The sequence below is a fragment of the Macaca thibetana genome, chromosome 20, assembly GCF_024542745.1.
Source record: "Macaca thibetana thibetana isolate TM-01 chromosome 20, ASM2454274v1, whole genome shotgun sequence".
NCBI classification, from domain to species: Eukaryota; Metazoa; Chordata; class Mammalia; order Primates; family Cercopithecidae; genus Macaca; species Macaca thibetana.
The window spans coordinates 17,894,942-17,915,309 of record NC_065597.1 but is presented as its reverse complement, the minus strand read 5'-3'; the positions used below and the strand labels follow the sequence as shown (position 1 = coordinate 17,915,309).

The 20,368-nt window shown below is 44.8% G+C and overlaps 1 protein-coding gene across 5 annotated transcripts in view; it reads left to right on the top strand.

The window, feature by feature from the left end:
- WDR59 (WD repeat domain 59) overlaps window positions 1-20,368 on the top strand; it is a 115,889-nt gene that overhangs the window by 19,076 nt on the left and 76,445 nt on the right. For 2 of the 5 annotated variants that reach the window (XM_050772681.1, XM_050772679.1), the window contains exons 2-4: window positions 3,926-3,975; window positions 13,462-13,597; window positions 18,212-18,297. In XM_050772681.1, coding sequence (XP_050628638.1) covers window positions 3,926-3,975; window positions 13,462-13,597; window positions 18,212-18,297 — 272 coding nt within the window. Of the gene's footprint in view, window positions 1-3,925; window positions 3,976-12,546; window positions 13,598-18,211; window positions 18,298-20,368 lie in introns of those variants that run through there. The other 3 variants (XM_050772682.1, XM_050772678.1, XM_050772680.1) reach the window with 3 other exon arrangements.

Sequence of the window (20,368 nt, the reverse complement as noted above, 5' to 3'; positions counted from 1 at the left end):
AAACAAACAAAAAAACAGGCCGGGTGCAGTGACTCATGCCTGTAATCCCAGTACTTTGGGAGGCTGAGGCGGGTGGATCACGAAGTCAGGAGATCGAGACCATCCTGGCTAATACGGTGAAACCCCGTCTCTACTAAAAATACGAAAAATTAGCCAGGCATGGTGGTGGGCACATGTAGTCCCAGCTACTCGGGAGGCTGAAGCAGGAAAATGGTGTGAACCCAGGAGGCGGAGGTTGCAGTGAGCCAAGATCGTGCCACTGCACTCCAGCCTGGATGACAGAGCAAGACTCCATGTCAAAAAACAAAACAAACAATATATATATATAAAATATATATATATTATATAGGATATATGAGAGTAATGTATGAGATATATTATATATATTATATATATATTTATAAGTAGCCAGTTTAAATTTTAGTCTGTAAGAGGATATAAAATGCCACTTTACATCTCTAACCTGTCTTTAATCTGCAGCAGGCACCTTTCTTCAGACTGCTGGGAAATTCTATCTCCGTCGTTGCAGGGCTTCCTCTCCTCACTTGCAGTGGATCATACAAAAATCCCACAGTCCTGTGGTTCTTGACCGATGTCTAGAATTCCCCACCTGGTGTGCTGAGGGTGGAGAGGAATTGGATTGCAGACTCCTTTCCCCCACAAAGCACTAACTTTCTCTGGTGAGGTCGTTTTCACTTCCCCGTCTCAGTGTTCCCTTTCTCCATGCCTTCTTTGGGACAGCTTAGTGTAACCTTCCTCAGTGTGCTTCTGCAAACATGGTGGTAACCTGTTTTTTCTAGGGTAGTGGTAGGGAAAATCACGTAGGTGGTGCTGTGGTGGTGTTTTTTCTTTTTTTAAATAACTTCCCCTGATATGGATGAGTTATGATACTTTATTTGCCTTTTTTGTTTTGTTTTGTTTTTTTGAGACAGAGTCTTGCTCTGTCAGCCAGGCTGGAGTGCAGTGGCAAGATCTCAGCTCACTGCATGCAGCCTCCACCTCCTAGGTTCAAGCAATCCTCCTACCTCAGCCTCCCGAGCAGCTGGGACTACAGGTGCATGCCCCATCACGCCTGGCTAATTTTTGTATATTTGGTAGAAATGGATTTTCGCCACGTTGGCCAGGCTGGTCTCGAACTCCCGACTTCAGGTGGTCCACCTGCCTCGGCCTCCCAAAGTGCTGGGATTACAGGTGTGAGCCACTGCGCCCGGCCCAGATTTAGCATCTTAAAACAACGTCCATTTATTAGCTCACAGTTCTGTAGGTCAGAAGTCCAGGCACTCTCAGCTCCTACATGCTCTCTCAGGTCCTTGCCGTGTCCTTCTGTCTTTGCATCCAGCAATGAAAATCTTCATGTTGAATCTCTCACCCTTTTAATCTCTGACTTCCTGTCTCTGACATCTAGATGTAGATTTAAAGGGCTGATGAGACTCAGTCTCTCAATCTCCCCGTCCTCTAACTTTTCATCATCCCAAATAGGAGCTCTGTACCCATTAAACAGTAACTCCCCATTCTCTACTTCCCCTAGACCTTGGCAACCTCCATTCTACTTTTTGTTTCTATGAATTCATCTGCTTTAGGTGGAGTCATATAATATTTGTCCTTTTGCATCTGGAATACTCCACTTAGCATGTTTCCAAGCTTCATCCATGTTATAGCATGTATCAGAATTTCCTTCCTTTTAAGGCTAAATAATATTCCATTATATGTCTATACCACGTTTTGTTTATCTGTTCCTCTACTGGTGGATATTTGGGTTGTTTGAGGTCTTTCTATTTTTTTTTTTTTTTTTTTGTGAGTCCGAGCCTTGCTTTATTGCAGAAGCTGTAGTGCAATGGCACGTCTCGGCTCACTGCAACCTCCGTCTACTGGGGTCAAGCGATTCTCCTGCCTCAGCCTCCTGAGTAGCTGGGATTACAGGTGCCTGCCACCATGCCCGGCTAATGTTTGTATTTTTTAGTAGAGATGAGACTTCACCATGTTGGCCAGGCTGGTCTCGAACTCCTGACCTCAAGTGATTCACCGGCCTCGGCCTCCCAAAGTGCCGGGATTACAGGCATGAGCCACCGCGCCCTGCTGAGTTCTATCTTAAGGTCAACTGATTGGGAGGTTAGGGGTAAGGAGGGTAGGAGATAGAAAGGGAAGTTTTAAGATATCCCAGATGCTATAGCCACTGCACTTGCCACTGTACTCCAGCCTGAGTGACAGTCCCTTCCCAATAGTAGCTAGATTAAAATCCCTTCTCAATAGTAGCTAGATTTGTGTTCAGTGAGTGTTGAATAGCAGGGAAAAGGTGTGTATATACCAAGGGCCTGGAATCTTGGGGGCTATCTGTTAGGATTCTGCCTACCACAGACTCCCCAGAAAGATTACTGAGATCTTGTTAGAGGAACAGTCTTGCCCTCCTCCTTGTTGTCTCCTTACTGTCTGTAAATTGCACAGAGGAATCCTGGAAACGGCATCTCATTTCACTGCCTGCCTTTCCTTCTGGGCTTCTCTCTGCTTCTGACTCTGGTGCACTGAAGGATGCATATTAATCACTTTGCAACGTCTGGTGAGAGTACTCCGGCTTCTTGTCCCCAGTATTACCTATGATGTTTCTTGAGGGTGAACGACTTGAGAAACCCACTAAATAAGGCCAGCGAGGGTGAGGGAAAGAATGTGCTTACCATTTGTGATTTGTGATTGTGGCAGAATGTATTAAATGGATTCTTCGTTGATATTCTCTTGGAGGGAACTTAGAGCGTTTAATAACCAAACAGTGGCACAAACTGTTTCATGATATTGACATGAGAATGCAGCAGGATTTGAACTTGTCCAAAGAAATTCAGGGCAATAACTGCCAGGATTAAAATAAGCCTTGTGCTCAGCCTGAATGCACATTCTTTGGACTCAGTGCAGTCTCTTGGGAGTTAGACATCGGATCCTGAAACTATGTGATAGTGCTCCCTGGGAATTGGGAGACCCGGGAAATAGAAACCAGTTAAATGCACTAGAAATTTCAGAGCGAATGTGACCTGGGCATGTCAGTATCAAGCATCTTACCTTGGATTCAGCAGGGATGATGTTTGAATATTGCCAGCTGCCGTATGGCTTGAGGAGAAGTCCATGCCCTTTGGAAAGTCATGGATGTCTTGGGTGTGTGTGGGATGGGGGTGTCCAGGTTAGATTTCACTTGGAAGAGGCTTTTTGTGCATAGTAGCTGCTGTTTTCTCCGAGCTAATCAGCCTCCCCATGGACTCCAGGACTTCTGTCTCTTCCATTTATTTATTTTTATTTTTCGAGACGGAGTCTCACTCTGTCACCCAGGCTGGAGTGCAGTGGCTCGATCTTGACTCACTGCATCCTCCACCTCCCGGGTTCAAGCGATGCTCCTGCCTTGTCCTCCCAAGTAGCTGGTATTACAGGTGTCCATCATAACACCTGGCTAATTTTTGTATTTTTAGTAGACAGGATTTCACTATGTTGGCCAAGCTGGTCTTGAACTCCTGACCTCAGGTGATCTGCCTGCCTTGGCCTCCCAAAGTGGTGGGATTACAGGTGTGAGCCACCCCGCCCAGTCTGTCTCTTCAATTTAGAAGGTACCAGCTTGGTTACGTATAGTCTTGATGTGGGGGTAACAGATAACAACTGCCCTATTGTCAAAAATGAATGTGTACTTGGGAGGCTGAGATGGGAGGATCACTTGAGACCAGGAGTTTGAGTCCAGCCTGGGCAACATAGCAGGACCCTGTCTCTACAAAAAATAAAGTGAATGTGAAATTTGGTTGTGAATTAGAAGTAGGTGGGTAAAAGCATCCACTGTAGAGAACTAATAATACTTGTGAGCTGGGGACTTCTTGGGAGATAGGAAGAGCCACAGAGACCTCTGCCTTATATCCCTGGCTGGGTTTGCTGGCAGCACTGACTGTGTTCTCTCTCTCAGGCAACTGCGATGTCTGTGGACTGTCTTGGGCAGCATGCAGTGCTTTCTGGGTAAGTGAGCTTGCTGAGTTTGTCTGCCATGATTTCTAGAAACGAATTGCAAATCAGGGAGTTTCTGGGAGCTTGGAAGCTATTCTTCTATTTAGGATTATGATCATAGGGTTTAGTTCTGATGTCCTGTTTGCTTCAGGGCTACTTGGAGGGATTATTCGCAGTTTATTTTACTCTCTGCCCTAATAGGTAAGCAATAAAACACCTTTGAAGTTTTAGTGACTGGTAGCTTGAACTTGAAATTGCAATTTTCTGTTTACTACAAGACTCAAGGATGTTTGCTACTATATACCTGAAGGATGTAATCTATTATGGTCAAGCAGGTGGTTCCTAGGATTGAAGGATTCTGAGTTCCAGTTTGACGGTGCCACTAACTATGAGCCCCTGGACATTTATTCAGTTTGGCTTAACTGGACTTTGGTTTTCTCATGAAGGAATTTGATTTCATCATGAAGGAATCGAATGACATAGTTTCTGTAGCGTCTTCTGGCTCAAAATTTTTAAGACTCTGGCAATTAAGGGCCATCTCTGTTTTTGCTAATAACCCTAATATTGTACTATTGGGGTAAAATGTAATAATTAAGCCAGGCGTCGCCTGTAGTCCCAGCTACTTGTGAAGCTGAGGTGGGAGGATCACTTGAGCCAAAGAGTTCAAGACCAGCCGGGTCAACATAGCAAGACACCATCTCAAAAAAAAATTTTTTTTTTTTGAGACAGAGTTTTGCTCATGTCGCCCAGGCTGGAGTGCAATGGCGCGATCTCGGCTCACTCTGCCTCCGGTGTTCAAGTGATTCTCCTGCCTCAACCTCCCAGGTAGCTGGGATTACAGGTGCGTGCCACCATGCCCGGCTCATTTTTTGTATTTTTAGCAGAGACAGGGTTTCACCATGTTGGCTGGGCTGACCTCGAACTCCTGACCTCAGGTGATCCACCTGCCTTGGCCTCCCAAAGTGCCTCCTAAAGTGCTGGGGATTACAGGCATGAGCCACAGCACCTGGTGAAAAATTTTTTTTTGATGGCCACGGTCCCCTTTCCCTTTCGTGTTGCTCTCGATTACAGTCCTTACCTCTAGGATCCACTGTGTTTTCATTAATGTAGTTGTTTATGAACTCCTTTACAAATCAATGAAAATGTTTTCTTTTCTATCAGCTTCATTACTTTATTTTGAAATTGTGTTTTAATTTACCTTTTTAAAAAACCACACAACATAGTAAACATTTAAAAAGTTCAGAAGGATATACAATGAAAAGTAAATTTCCTTCCTACCTCCGACCACCTCCCCAGAGAAAATTATTGATACCATTTTTTTGTGTGTCATACTGGGTGCCTAGATAAGGGAAAATTGGTATCTCTTTTCTGCCTGCAGCTCCCTACTCTTTTTTTTTTTCTTGAGATGGTGTTTCGCCCTTGTTGCCCAGGCTGGAGTGCAGTGGCACGATCTTGGCTCACTGCAACCTCCGCATTCCAGTTTCAAGTGATTCTCCTGCCTCAGCCTCCCAAGTACCTGGGATTACAGGCACCCACCACCACGCCCAGCTAATTTTTGTATTTTTAGTAGAGATGGAGTTTCACCATGCTGGCCAGGCTGATCTTGAACTCCTGATCTAGGGATCCGCCCGGCTCGTTCTCTCAAAGTGCTGGGATTACAGGCGTGAGCCACCGTGCCTGGCACACATTCTTACTATTTTTCAACATGATCTCGAAGGTTTCTATTTAATTTTCTTGTCTTTTTTTCTGTTTTTAGAGATGGGGGTCTTGCTTTGTTTCCCAGGCTGGTCTTGAACTGCTGGACTCAAGCAATCCTCTCACCTTGGCCTCATTTCGTATTTTCTCTCTCTCTCTCTCTTCCCTCTCTCTCTCTCTCTCTCTTTCTCTCTCTCTCTCTCTCTCACCTTTTCTCTCTTACTTTCTTTTTCGCTTTCTTTCTTTTGAGACAGGGTCTCACTCCGTCGCCCAGGCTGGAGCGCAGTTGCTCATGTGATCTTGGCTCACTGCAGCCTCGACATCCCAGACTCAAGCACTACACCTGCCTCTGCCTTGGCCTTTTGAAGTATTTTCTTTTTTAAAAAAATTTAATTTAATTTTAAGTTCCAGGATAGATGTACAGGATGTGCAGGTTTGTTCCGTAGGTAAACGTGTGCTATGGTGGTTTGCTGCACCTGTCAACCCATCACCTAGGTATTAAGCCCCACATGCAGTAGCTATTTATCCTGATGCTCTCCCTCCCCGCCGGCCCCCAACAAGTCCCATTGTGCATTGTTTCCCTCCCTGTGTCCATGTGTTCTCACTGTTCAGCTCACACTTATAAGTGAGAACATGTGGTATTTGGTTTTCTGTTCTTGTGTTAGTTTGCTAAGGATAATGGCTTCCAGCTCCATCTATGTCCCTGCAAAGGACATGATCTCATTCCTTTTTATGGGTACATAGTACTCCATGATGCATATGTACCACATTTTCTTTATCCAGTCTATCACTGGTGGGCATTTGGGTTGATTCCATGTCTTTGCTATTGTGAATAGTGCTTCACTGAACATATGCATGCATGTATCTTTATTTTTATTTGTATTTTTTTTTGGAGATGGAGTCTCACTCTGTCACCCAGGCTGGAGTGCAGTGGCATGATGTCGGCTCACTACAACTTCTGCCTCCCGGGTTCAAGCAATTCTCCTGCCTCAACCTCCTGAGTAGCTGGGACTACAGGTGCACGCTGCCACGCCTGGCTAATTTTTTGTATTTTAGTAGAAACGGGGTTTTACCGTGTTGCCCAGGCTGGTCTTGAACTCCTGAACTCAGGCAGTCCACCCTCCTCGGCCTCCCAAAGTGCTAGGAGTGAGCCACCACGCCCCACCATATCTTTATAATAGAATGATTTAGATTCCTCTGGGTACATACCCAATAATGGGATTGCTGGATCAAATGGTATTTCTTCCTCTAGGTCTTTCAGGAATCTCTCACCACTCCTATTCAACATAGTATTGAAAGTTCTGGCCAGGGCAATCAGGCAAGAGAAAGAAATAATGAATATTCAAATAGGAAGAGAGAGATAAAAAAAGAAAAAATAAATAGAAAAAGAGGAAGTCAAACTGTCCCTGTTTGCAGATGACATGATCCTGTATCTAGGAACCCCATTGTCTCAGCCCCAAAGTTTCTTAAGTTGATAAGCAACTTTAGCAGAATTTCAGGATACAAAATCAGTGTGCAAAAATCACAAGCATTCCTATACAACAACAATAGGCAAGCAGAGAGCCAAATCATGAATGAACTCCCATTCACAATTGTTACAAAGAGAATAAAATACCTAGGAATACAGCTAACAAGGGAAGTGAAGGACCTCTTCAAGGAGAACTATAAACCACTGTACAACGAAATCAGAGAGGACAGAAATAAATAGAAAAACATTCCATGCTCATGGATAGGAATAATCAATATCATGAAAATGGCCATACATCCCAAAGTAATTTACAGATTCAGTGCTGTTCCCATTAAACTACCATTGACATTCTTCACAGAATTAGAAAAAAGTATAAAATTCATATGGAAGCCAAAAAGAGCTTGTATAGCCAAGAAAATCCTAAACAAAAAGAACAAAGCTGGAGGTATCACGTTACCTGACTTCAAACTATCCTACAAGCCTGCAGTAACTAAAACATCACGGTACTGGTACAAAACAGACACATAGATCAATGGAACAGAATAAAGATATCAGAAATAAGACTGTGCATCTACAACCATCTGATCTTTGATCAACCTGACAAAAACAATCAATGGGGAAAAGATTCCCTATTTAACAAGTGGTGCTGGAAGAACTGGCTAGTCATATGCAGAAAATGGAAACTGGACCCTTTCCTTACACCTTATAAAAAAATGAACTCAAGATGGATTAAAGACTTAAGTGTAAAATCCAAAACTATAAAAACCCTAGAAGAAAATCTAGGCAGTACCATTCAAGACATAGGCACGGGCAAAGATTTTATGACAAAAACACAAAAAGCAATCGCCAACAAAAGCAAAAATTGACAAATGGGATCTAATTAAACTAAAGAGCTTCCCCATAGCAAAAGAAACTATCATCAGAGTGGACAGCCTACAGAATGGGAGAAAATTCTTGCAACCTATCCATCTGACAAAGGTCTAATATCCAGAATCTGCAAGGAACTTAAACAAATGTACAAGAAAAAAAAAACATTAAAAAGTGGGCAAAGGACATGAACAGACACCTCTCAAAAGAAGACATTTATGCAGCCAACAAACATATGAAAAAAGCTTATCATTACTGATCACTAGAGAAATGCAAATCAAAACCACAATGAGATACCATCTCTCACCAAAGTGTCAATTATTAAAAAGTCAAGAAACAACAGATGCTGGCAAGGCTGTGGAGAAATAGGAATGCTTTTACACTGTTGGTGGGAATGTAAACTAGTTCAACCATTGTGGAAGACATTGTGAAAGACAGGTGATTCTTGAAAGACCTAGAACTTTCATTTTCTTATGTTGGGTTTCTTTTTGTTGTTGTTTTGAGACAACGTTTCACTCTGTTGCCTAGGCTGGAATGCAGATCAAGGCTCACTGCAGTCTCGACTTCCAGGGCTCAAGTGATCCTTCCACCTCAGCCTCTGAACTGCCGGGACTGCCGGCATGTACCACTATACCTGCCTGGCTAATTTTTTTTTTTTTTTCGTAGAGACAGGATCTCCCTGTGTTGCCCAGGCTGATCTTGAGCTCCTGTGCTCAAGTGATCCTCCTGCCTTGGCCTCCCAAAGTGCTGGGATTATAGACGTGAGCCATGCACCTGACCTTTTCTTATGTTGAATTTTACAGTATGTGTAGTAAATTGTATAAAGTGTGGTAAACTTAAGTAAATAGCTAAAATTTACAAATATATACACTCATGTAATCACCATTGTGATTAAGATACAGATTTTTTTTTTTTTTTTAGCACCGTGAAAGGCCCTTCAAATCTGGAAATCTGAATCTTTTAGTTTAGAGAAATTTTTCTGTATTATGTCTTTGATCATTTTCTGCCTTTTGTGAGGGAGTCTTGCTCTGTCACTGAGGTTGGAGTGCAGTGATGAAAACTTGGTTCACTGCAACCACCTCTGCCTCCCGGGTTCAAGCGATTCTCATGCCTCAGCCTCCCAAGTAGCTGGGATTACAGGTGAGTGCCACCACACCCAGCTAATTTTTGTAGTTTTAGTAGAGACAGGGTTTTGCCACGTTGGCCAGGCTGATCTCAAACTCCTGACCTCGGGTGATCTACCCACCTCAGTCTCCCAAAGTGCTGTGAATCACTGTGCCTGACCTCATTTTCTCTTCTCATTCTTTCTTGTTGGAATTCCTACTAGTAGTCAATGTTGGATATCTTGTATGACTTTTCTTCTGGCCTTGTTGTCAGTTTTGCATTCTGGGAGTTTTAAACTTTAGCTTCTTTCTTTTTTTTAGATGGAGTTTTGCTCCGCTGCCCAGGCTGGAGTGCAGTGGCGCGATGTCAGCTCACTGCAACTTCCGCCTCCCGGGTTCAAGCAATTCTGCTGCCTCAGCCTCCCAAGTAACTGGGGTTACTGGCGCACGCTGCCATGCCCAGCTAACTTTTTTGTATTTTAGTGAGACGGGGTTTCACCGTTTTGCCCAGGCTGGTCTCAAAGCCCTGAGCTCAGGCAATCCACCTGCCTCAGCCTCCCAAAGTGCTAGGATTACAGGCGTGAGCCACGGCGCCCAGCCTAAACTTTAGCTTCTAACACTACTTTCAGATTTTAAAAAAAATTTCAACTATTTTAATTTTCAAAAAATTTCAACTATTGTTTTAATATTTATTATTATTTATATTATCTCTTAACTCTTGGAGAATAGTGTTTCCAAGATTTTTTCTCTTCTGCATTTATCGCTGTTTCCTTTGAATTCCTTCTTTTCTTCTTCCTTTCTCTCTCTTTTTTTCTTTTTTTTGTTATTGTTGTTATTTTGGAGGGCAGTGGGGAGGCAAGGGAGGAGTTTTTTCCTTCCTTTTCTTTTTCTGTTTTGTCACCTAGGCTGGAGCGCAGTGGCGCAATCATGGCTCACTGCAGCCTTGAATTGCTGGGCAAGCAATCCTCCCGTCTCAGCCTTCTTCGTAACTGAGACTACAGGCACATGTCACCACTCCTGGCTGATTTTATTTTATTTTATTTTAATTTTTTTTTTTTAATGCAGAGAGGGTCTTGCCAGGTTGCCCAGGCTGGTCTTAACTCCGGGCCTCAAGCGATCCTTCTGCCTGTAGCACTAAGAGTTCCAGTGTGAGCTGCTGTGTCCAGCCATGAAGCCTTTTCTTCTTTCCGTTGTGTTAGTCTCTATCCTTCAGGTTTCCTCCAGTGGTTGAGATCATTGGCTGCTAATGTTAAAGAGCGATTGGCATCTCTCTTTAAGTGGGTAGATGGTGGAGGAGATCAGGTGGGAACCAGGCCCTGTTAGTGTGTGTCCAAAGGTCATTATCTCCAGGGTTTTGTTGTTATTTGCTTGCTTTTGTTTTTTCCTGGGCTGGTCATTTTCTCCTAAGAAGTGTCTATCTGAGGAGTAAAAGGCAGAGTTGTGAGTGCCGCATACAGAGAGGAATGATTTAATGCAGCACTTCCCACTTCCCAGGTCTGCGGCTGCTCTAGGGGAGAACAGCACCCACTCTCCACTGAGGCAACCACCTGCCTGGATGGGTTGCACATAACCCTCTCCTTAGTGGTTTTTTTTCTTTTCTTTTTTTTTTTTTTGAGACAGAGTTTTGCTCTTGTTGCCCAGGCTGGAGTGCAATGGTGGGATCTCGGCTCACCGCAACCTCCGCCTCCCAGGTTCAAGTGATCCTCCTGCCTCAGTCTCCCAAGTAGCTGGGATTACAGGCATGCACCACCATGCTTGGCTAATTTTTTATTAGCCAGGGGTTTCTCCATGTTGATCAGGCTGGTCTCGAACTCCCGACCTCAGGTGATCCACCCGCCTTGGCCTCCCACAGTGCTGGGATTACAGGTGTGAGCCACTGTGCCTGGCCTCCTTAGTGCTCTTTCAAACAGCTCTCCTACTTTTGTTCTGCCTGTTGTCCTCTAGCCCTACCCCTTGCCCTTGTCTTGAGACTAAAGCCTCCAGTTGGGGGAAAGCAGCTTGCTTTGCACTCACTTCTCTCTTCACGCACTTTGGCTCTATTTAGCTTGTTTTTTTTTTTTGTTTGTTTTTTTTTTTTTCCCAAGATGGAGTCTCAGCCTATCGCCCAGGCTGGAGTGCAGTGGCATGATCTCAGCTCACTGCAACCTCTGCTTCCCAGGTTCAAGCAATTCTCCTGCCTCAACCTCCTGAGTAGCTGGGATTACAGGTGCCTGCCACCATGTCTAGCTAATTTTTTAGTATTTTTAGTAGAGACAGGGTTTCACCATGTTGACCAGGCTGGTCTCCAACTTCTGACCTGAGGCGATCCACCCACCTTGGTCTCTCAAAGTGCTGGGAATACAGTTGTGAGCCACCATGCCCGACCTATTTAGCTTTCTTTAGATCAATTACTGTTTGTCCACTTGCTTTTCATTTCCTGTCTCATTTTCTTTGTCTTTGGAGGTTTTTTGTCTTTCTTTACTCTTACTGTAGTGGAGCACTGGGGAAAATGAAGATAAACACCTATGTTGCATCAGGCGTGTTCACCCTGAAGTGCACACTTTCTGCCTTTGTACATTTGCCCTTAAGGTCTCTGCACCCCGCTATTGATACACACCTTACATATATGATTACTAGGCTTGTCCTGTTGTTCTGATGGGACGATGCCAGCCAGCCATTGCAGGATCAGGTGATTCCTTTGGAGGAGGCCAGAGATTCTATGTGATCTTTGTTCTGCACTTTCTTAGAAGTCCTGGAAATTCTGTGAAATTGTGTATTCCCCTGACTTTTCTTCTTCTCCCTCCATCATCTCTCCTCAGAGTTTCTGCTACCACCTAGAGTTTTGTATGCCATCTCCTGGCTCTTCTGAGCAGGGATGATTAATCTTTTTCTTCATTTTTGAGCCTGCCTATTCTCATTGAACTCCAGGGGCTTGGCGTGGTCTCTAGCAAAGAATCAATAGCTGATGGCTGCAGAGAGGTTGATTCACACACCAAGGATACTTTACTTAAAAAGAAAATAGGTGAATGCAGGACCTCCCTGTTCTCAGATCCTTTGTGTTGATTGGCACCGTGAACATTACTGGCACTTCATATGTTATTTTAATTATTATTCCTTTTGGTTGTTATTGTTAACCCTCCTGATAGATTTAGTTTAGTTTTCTTTTTTCTTTTTTTTTTTTTTGAGACGGAGTCTCGCTGTGTCTCCCAGGCTGGAGTGCAGTGGCGCGATCTCGGCTCACTGCAAGCTCCGCCCCCTGGGTTCACGCCATTCTCCCGACTCAGCCTCCCAAGTAGCTGGGACTACAGGCGCCCGCTACCACGCCCGGCTAATTTTTTTGTATTTTTAGTAGAGACGGGGTTTCACCGTGTTAGCCAGGATAGTCTCGATCTCCTGACCTCGTGATCCACCCGCCTCGGCCTCCCAAAGTGCTGGGATTACAGGCTTGAGCCACCGCGCCCGGCCTAGTTTTCTTGACCAGGGAGTAGTACGGGGAATTTTGAGATTTTCTGCTTCTACAGGATTTTGGCTTAATAATAAGTGATATGTTTAATTTAGCTCATATTTGTTGAGTGCAGAGCACTGTGCCTAGTGATGTGAAGCATACAAAGATATTCAAGACGGCTGGGCACGGTGGCTCATGCCTGTAATCCCAGCACTTTGGGAGGCTGAGGCGGGTGGATCACCTGAGGTCAGAAGTTCGAGATCAGCCTGGCCAACATGGTGAAACTCCGTCTCTACACAAAATACAAAAATTAGCTAGGTGTGATAGCGGGTGCCTGTAAACCCAGCTTCTCGGGAGGCTGAGGCAGGAGAATCACTTGAACTTGGAAAGTGGAGGTTGCAGTGAGCCGAGATCGTACCACTGTACTCCAGCCTGGGTGACAGAGCGAGACTCTGTCTCAAAAAAAAAAACAAAAGATACTTGAGACATGGTTCGTTCTTTGAACACTTAGTTGACTCAGGACAAGAGCCTTAAATTAGTAGTCCTGCTACAAGATAAATGCTGTGGTCAAAATGCAAACTATGCAATGGGAGTAATGTGGAATTAACTAATTTAGTAATTAACCCTAGCTGGGGGATTAGGAAAGGCTGGGAGAGTTGGAGATGAATCCCGGGAGAAGGCCAGACTCTCGTGAATGGATGTGGTAGGGAAGGCCATCTCTGGAGGTAGGACTGTCACAGGGACACTTCTTCTCTTTTTGTGACAGCCATCTTGAGTTACTCTTGTCACTTCTTTGCCTTTCAGAGTAAATAAATGCCATATGTGTTTGGGTTTTTTGGAGCACTGCTTGCAAATTGTATGCAATTCCAATTGTGCTTTTCTATCCTAATGCTAATGATGTTGTGCTTTTATACTATTACAATGTTGATGTTGGTCTCTAGCCGCAGATTCTTGTACATCGTCAATCTGGATGCCCCTTTCGAAGGTCACCGAAAGATCTCTCGCCAGAGCAAATGGGACATTGGAGCTGTGCAGTGGAATCCTCATGACAGCTTTGCACACTATTTTGCAGCTTCGGTGAGCTTATTTAAGGAATACAGGAGAATGCTGTTACATGTGTCATCTGGGGCTGGCAGATCTATGTCCTGTGTAGAGAAGAGAGTGCAGTCCTCATTGCTCAGTTGGAAAAGAGGTTTGGATGGTTCTGAAAGAAAGACAGAGGCAAGTTACAGATTAAATATATGTGGGAATGCTCGCTGGTCCCATCGGTGTCAGGCCTTGTATTTCTAGGGACTGAATCCAGATTTTGAAAGGGAAACAGGCAGATGCATCCATTTCTGTGAGTGATGAGAACCTGTTTCATCAGCGGCAATGTAACTAGCAAGCGGCCAAATGGCAGATGACTTTGAAAGACATTCTAAGGAGGGTAACTGGGGAGCTGGTGTGGAGTTGACCTTCATTGCTTTCAGAGGGATCAGAAGACTTCCCCTACCCTTCCATTCAAAGGAAAGGATTCTTCCTTGATTGGGAATCATTAGATTTCGTTAACCCCATAAAATTTTATGTGCCTGTTTATGTGTGATTTTTTTCCCTTGGGAAAACATGTATAACTTTTGTTAGGTTTTCTAGTACAAAAATCTTTTCTTTATACAAAAAGATTCTGGACTAGAACCTCTCTGGCATCTTTCTCCAGATTCTGTGTCACATTGTATTCTAGAATAATGAGAGATCTAAACTTTTTGCTCTTTTTGCATTGGGCTGGCAGGAGAGTATTTAAAGGAATCTTTCTGATTCACCAGGGGCAGGACCACTGTACAGCCTGTCTCAGTCTGTTCTTGTCAGGAAAGGCAGTCTGCGGAAGGAAAGCATCTGAGCAAAGAAAGAAGAGCAACTTTGTCAGCTTGAGAAGGAACAGAAAGCCGCCCTTCCCAAGCTGTTTCCAAAATAGGATCTGCCTTTAACTGTGGATGTCTGAGGTTGCGCTGATTTTCAGGGCTATTCTGAAAGAGAAAGGGATCGTCAGTCTTCCTGCCTTTCTACTCTCAGCCTCTCTCCTGGGTGATAGAAGGAGCTCTTTTAGTTGGTTTATACCTCGGGACTCTTATTCCCCTCTCACCCTCAGCCCCTGATCATCTAGTCCAGGATTTTTTAACCTTGGCACTACTGGCTTGTTAGGTCACTCTTTGTGGTGGGGGCTGTCCTGTGCATTGTAGGAAGTTCAGCAGCATCCCTGGCCCTACCTGCTAGATCTCAGTAGTATCCTCCCCTCCCTTTGTTACAACAATCAAAAATGTCTCCAGACACTGTCAGGTGTCCTCTGGGAAGCGAAATCCCCTCTGATTGGGAACCTTTGGTTTAGACTGACGCCTCAGTAGTTGTACTCCGTGGATTAACACTGCATTTGTTCGGGAGTGCTAACAAAGACAGCCTTTTTAAAATTGTTCTTTCACAATTAATCATTTTAAAGTGAACAATTCAGTATCCTTCACTGCATTCACAGTGTTGTATAATCACCACCTCTATCCAATTCCCAAGCATTTCTATCCCTCCAGGGTAAAACCCTTTACTCATTAAGCAGTTTCTCCCCATTTCTCCCTCCCTTGCAACTCGTGGCAACCACCAGTCTGCGCTCTGTCTCAATGAATTGATCTATTCTGGATCTTTCATAGACATGAGATCATAAAATAAGTGGTCTTTTGTGTCTGACTTCTTTTACTTAGCATAATGTTTTGAAGTTCATCCATGTTATAGCAGGTATCAGAACTTCATTCCTTTTTATGAGTGAATAATATTCCATTGTGTAATTATTTATCTAGCTGTCCATCCATCAGAGGACATTTGACTGGCTATTGACTAGAGCTGGCATGAACATATGTGTGGATGTACTTGTTTTCACTTCTTTTGGGTATACACCTAAGAGTGGAATTGCAGGGTCATATGGTAATTCTGTGTTGAACTTTTGGAGGGAACCACCAAACTATTTTCACAATTGCTAAACTTTTAAACTCCCATCAGCAATGCACAGAGTTCCAATTTTTCCACATCTTCTCCAAAATTTATTTTTTGTATTTTTTAAAAATTGTAGCCATCCTAGTGGATGTGAAGGTGTGAAGTGGTATTTTACTATGTTTGTTTGTTTGTTTGTTTTGAGCTGGAGTTTCACTCTTGTTGCCCAGGCTAGAGTGCAGTGGCGCGATCTCGGCTCACCACAACCTCCACCTCCCGGGTTCAAGTGATTCAGCCTCCCGAGTAGCTGGGATTACAGGCATGTACCACCATGCCTGGCTAATTTTGTATTTTTAGTAGAGGCAGGGTTTCTCCATGTTGGTCAGGGTGGTCTCAAACTCCTGACCTCAGGTGATCCACCCACCTCGGCCTTCCAAAAGTGCTGGAATTATAGGCGTGCGCCCTTGCGCCCGGCCTTATTGTGGTTTTAATTTACATTTCCCCAGTGACTAAGGATGTTGAGTATCTTATTGGCCACGCATATGTCATTTTTATTTTGAGAAATGTCTATTCAAGGCCTCTGCCCTTTTTTGAATTGGGTTGTTTGCATTTTTGCTGTTGAATCGTAGGAGTTCTTTATATATTCTGGATATTAGACCTTTATCAGATATATGATTTGCAAATGTTTTCTCCCCTTTTGTTGGTTGTCTTTTTACATTCTTGACAGTGTTCTTTGATGCACAAAAGTTTTAATTTTGATGAAGTTTATCTGTTCTTTTCTTTTTTCTTGGTTGGAAGGCAACTTTTTTTTTTTTTTTTTTGGAGACAGAGTCTCGCTCTGTTGCCCAGGCTGGAGTGCAGTGGCGCCATCTCAGTTCATTGCAGCCTCCGCCTCCCAGGTTCAAAGAATTCTTGTGCCTTAGCCTCCCAAGTAGCTGGGACTATAGGCACGTGCCTCCACACCTGGCTAATTTTTGTATTTTTAAATAGAGACGGGCTTTCACCATGTTGGCCAGGCTGGTCTCTAACTCCTGACTTCAAGTGATCTGCCTGCCTCAGCTTCCCAAAGTGCTGGGATTACAGGCGTGAGCCACTGCCCCTGGCTGGAAGAAAACCTTTTGAGAAAGCTTTGGTTAGGGAAATCTGAGGTCACGTCCTAGTTTTAACATTCTGTCTTTTATCTTGAGAGGCCCCACAATTTTCTGAGCCTTGCTTGCCTCATCTATAATGTGGGTGATGATACCCACTGTGGCGTGTGCTGGGGGAGGACAGAGGCCAGATGCGTTAAGGTGGACTGGCACTAGCAGACCCTCCAGAAACGGCAGGGAAAATTATCAGAAGACGAGGGGACTTTTCTTTTCATTCCTGTTCCCGTTGGAAGCTATTTTGAATCCTAACCTTTTCACAAGAATCTTACCTTTTTCAATTTGGAAACTGGTATTTCAGGATAAAAATCTCAGAATTTTATACATCTGTCTCTGAGCTAAAATGACAATCAGTCTATTACATATATATCATTTCGAAAATTATTAAGTGGCCTGCCATTGTTCTCAGCCTATTAGTAATCTTTATCACTTTCAGTGTGTTTCATAAACTCATGGTATGTAGGGAGCCTTTGCTGTTTTGTTATATATTTAAGTGAAATGTACTTTGATGCAAGTTATTTTTCTATTGTAGCTGTGGTTTCTTCTGGTCCATTTTCCCTGTCACTTTCTGCTTAACCCTTTACGAAATTAAATACAGGTATATTTCAAGGAGTGTTAAATAATTTTGCCTTCTAGGACACCCTTTTGATGGTCTTTCTTCTTTTCTTTCTTTCTTTATTTTTTTTTTTGAGATGGGGTCTTGCTGTGTCACCCAGGCTGGAGTACAGTGGCACAATCACAGCTTACTGTAGCCTCGACCTCCCAGGCTCAAGCAATCCTCCCACCTCAGCCTCTTGAGTAGCTGAGACCACAGGCATGCACCACCATGACTGGCTAATTTTTAATTTTTTTTGTAGAGATGTGATTTGGCTATGTTACCCAGACTGGTCTTGAACTCCTGGGCTCAAGCAGTCCTCCTGCCTCAGCCTCTCAAAGTGCTGGGATTACAGGCATGAGCCACCACGCCCAGCCTCTTTTTTCTCTCTTATGCACCTCTGTTTTTAAAGTGTCGTAGGACCCAGTTGTGATGGCGCAGTCTTCACTCCTCACATCTTATCCCAGCTATCCTGGGCTCTGAGGCAAGGGGATCGTTTGAGCCCAGAAGTTCTAGAAAAGCGTGGGCAATATAGATCCCATCTCAAGAAAAAAAAAACAAAACAAAACCTGTGGTAGGTGGACTCTGGCCATTTGATCATGGAAGGGTGAGCTGGAGACATCCAGTATACCAGCAGCTGGGGAGACGAGTGTGACCTTCAGAGGGAGGAGGTTCCTCCAGTGGCCGGGACATTTTCCTGGCCCATGAAGCTCATGTGCAGAAGTGTTTCTGCACCTTCAGTTCAGCTGTGACTGTTCAAGATGTGTCTCTTAAGATAGTCCTGCCTTTCCATTTTGAGATTCACAGACCTACATACTGAGCTGAAGTTAGCTCAAGCTAATGTTAATTGTACTTATTCCTGATGGCTTTTCAAAGAAAAGTTCAGCCTGAAGGATCTCTGCCATGCGTGAGATCCCTGGCTTCCTCTTCTCCGCCTTAAGCTGATTGGGGCAAGAGCATATATACCAACGTACTTGCCTGCGGCCTTCTTTCCCTTCTTTTCAGAGCAACCAACGGGTGGACCTTTACAAGTGGAAAGACGGCAGTGGGGAAGTTGGCACAACCTTACAAGGCCACACTCGTGTCATCAGGTAGGCACCAGTCCTCCACAGCTCCTTAACTGTCTTGCTTTGTCACAGTCCCCTGGGAACGAAATGATGATGCCATCCTCCTTGCATGGCTTGACCGTCTGTGTTACACAGGCCCCGGGTGGTCAGCGGGTTATTAGCATTCACTAAGATGATGGTGAAGAACACAGTGAGGAGCAGCCGGCATTTAGAAAGCACCATCGCGTAGCTGTTGACCCCCATCCCAGACCACATCCCGGACAGATATAGTCCAGTCCATGGTAAAGGATTAGAGCTGATTTTTTTTTTTCTTTTTTTTCTTTTTTTTGAGGCGGAGTCTCGCTCTGTTGCCCAGGCTGGAGTGCAGTGGCCGGATCTCAGCTCACTGCAAGCTCTGCCTCCCGGGTTTATGTCATTGTCCTGCCTCAGCCTCCCGAGTAGCTGGGACTACAGGCGCCTGCCACCTCGCCTGGCTAGTTTTTTGTATTTTTTAGTAGAGACGGGGTTTCACCGTGTTAGCCAGGATGGTCTCGATCTCCTGACCTCGTGATCCGCCTGTCTCGGCCTCCCAAAGTGCTGGGATTACAGGCTTGAGCCACCGCGCCTGGCCTTTTTTTTTTTTTTTGAGACGAAGTTTCACTCTGTTGCCCAGGCTGGAGTGCAGTGGTGCCATCTTGGCTCACTGCAACCACTGCTTCCCGGGTTCAAGCGATTCTCCTGCCTCAGCCTTCCGAGTAGCTGGGATTACAGGTGTGCTCCACCATGCCCGGCTAATTTTTGTATTTTTTTTTTAATTTAATTTTATTTATTTATTTTTTTTTTGTTGTTGTTGTTTTTTTTTTGTTTTGTTTTTTGAGACGGAGTCTCGCTCTGTCGCCCAGGCTGGAGTGCAGTGGCGGGATCTCGGCTCACTGCAAGCTCCGCCTCCTGGGTTTACGCCATTCTCCTGCCTCAGCCTCCTGAGTAGCTGGGACTACAGGCGCCCGCCACCGCGCCTGGCTAATTTTTTGTATTTTTAGTAGAGACGGGGTTTCACCGTGGTCTCGATCTCCTGACCTTGTGATCCGCCCGCCTCGGCCTCCCAAAGTGCTGGGATTACAGGCGTGAGCCACCGCGCCCGGCCTATTTTTTTTTTAGTAGAGACAGGGTCTTACCACGTTGGCCAGGCTAGTCTTGAACTCCTGACCTGAAGTGACCCACCTGCCTTGGCCTCCCAAAGTGTTGGGATTATAGGCGTGAACCACCATGCCTGGCCTAGAACTGATTTTTGTCATAGGAGAGGAGGGATTATGCAGCAGAATCCCCCAGTTCATGGTCAGTGGTGCCTGCGAGGACATGGAGATGTCAGGGAGTGGCCCTTGGCTCTCTCTCTGGTGGCAGTGGTAACAGAGCTCCTGCATCACAGTTCATAACCCAAGGGCACAGCCGCCTCCCAGTCAAGGCTTCCAGTTGGTTTTGAGTCTTCCTTGATCCACTCTTTCCCTGGGTCACTATTTCTGGGCTAAGCTGACCTGGAAGTGCTGGGAAAGGTGAGACACCTGGGTTGGGTGGAATGTTCTGTGGATTCACTGCCTGTCTAGGAAGCAGAGCACGGGTAGGGACCACCACAGGCCTCTGGCCGTCTCTGGGTGCTGCATGGCGGTGTGACGGTTTGCCGCTGCTTAAGGATGTTGAGTTTACCCAAGGTGCCTGTGGTGGAATTTGATTTAGAAAATGATAATGCAAAGATTACTTTGTGTGTTTTTCCTTCGTTTTTTCTGTTTATTTAGAGAGAGAAAGGTTATTGTTTGTTTGTTTGTTTGTTTTGAGATGGAGTTTCACTCTTGTTACCCAGGCTGGAGTACAGTGGTGCAATTTCAGCTCACTGCAACATCTGCCTCCCAGGTTCTAACGATTCTCCTGCCTCAGCCTCCCGACTAGCTGGGATTACAGGTGTGTGCCACCACACCTGGCTAATTTTTGTATTATTAGTAGAGATGGGGTTTCACCATATTGGCCAGGCTGGTCTTGAAGTCCTGACCTCAAGTGATAGCCCACCTTGGACTCCCAAAGTGCTGGGATTACAGTCATGAGCCACCAGGCTCAGCCCTGAGAG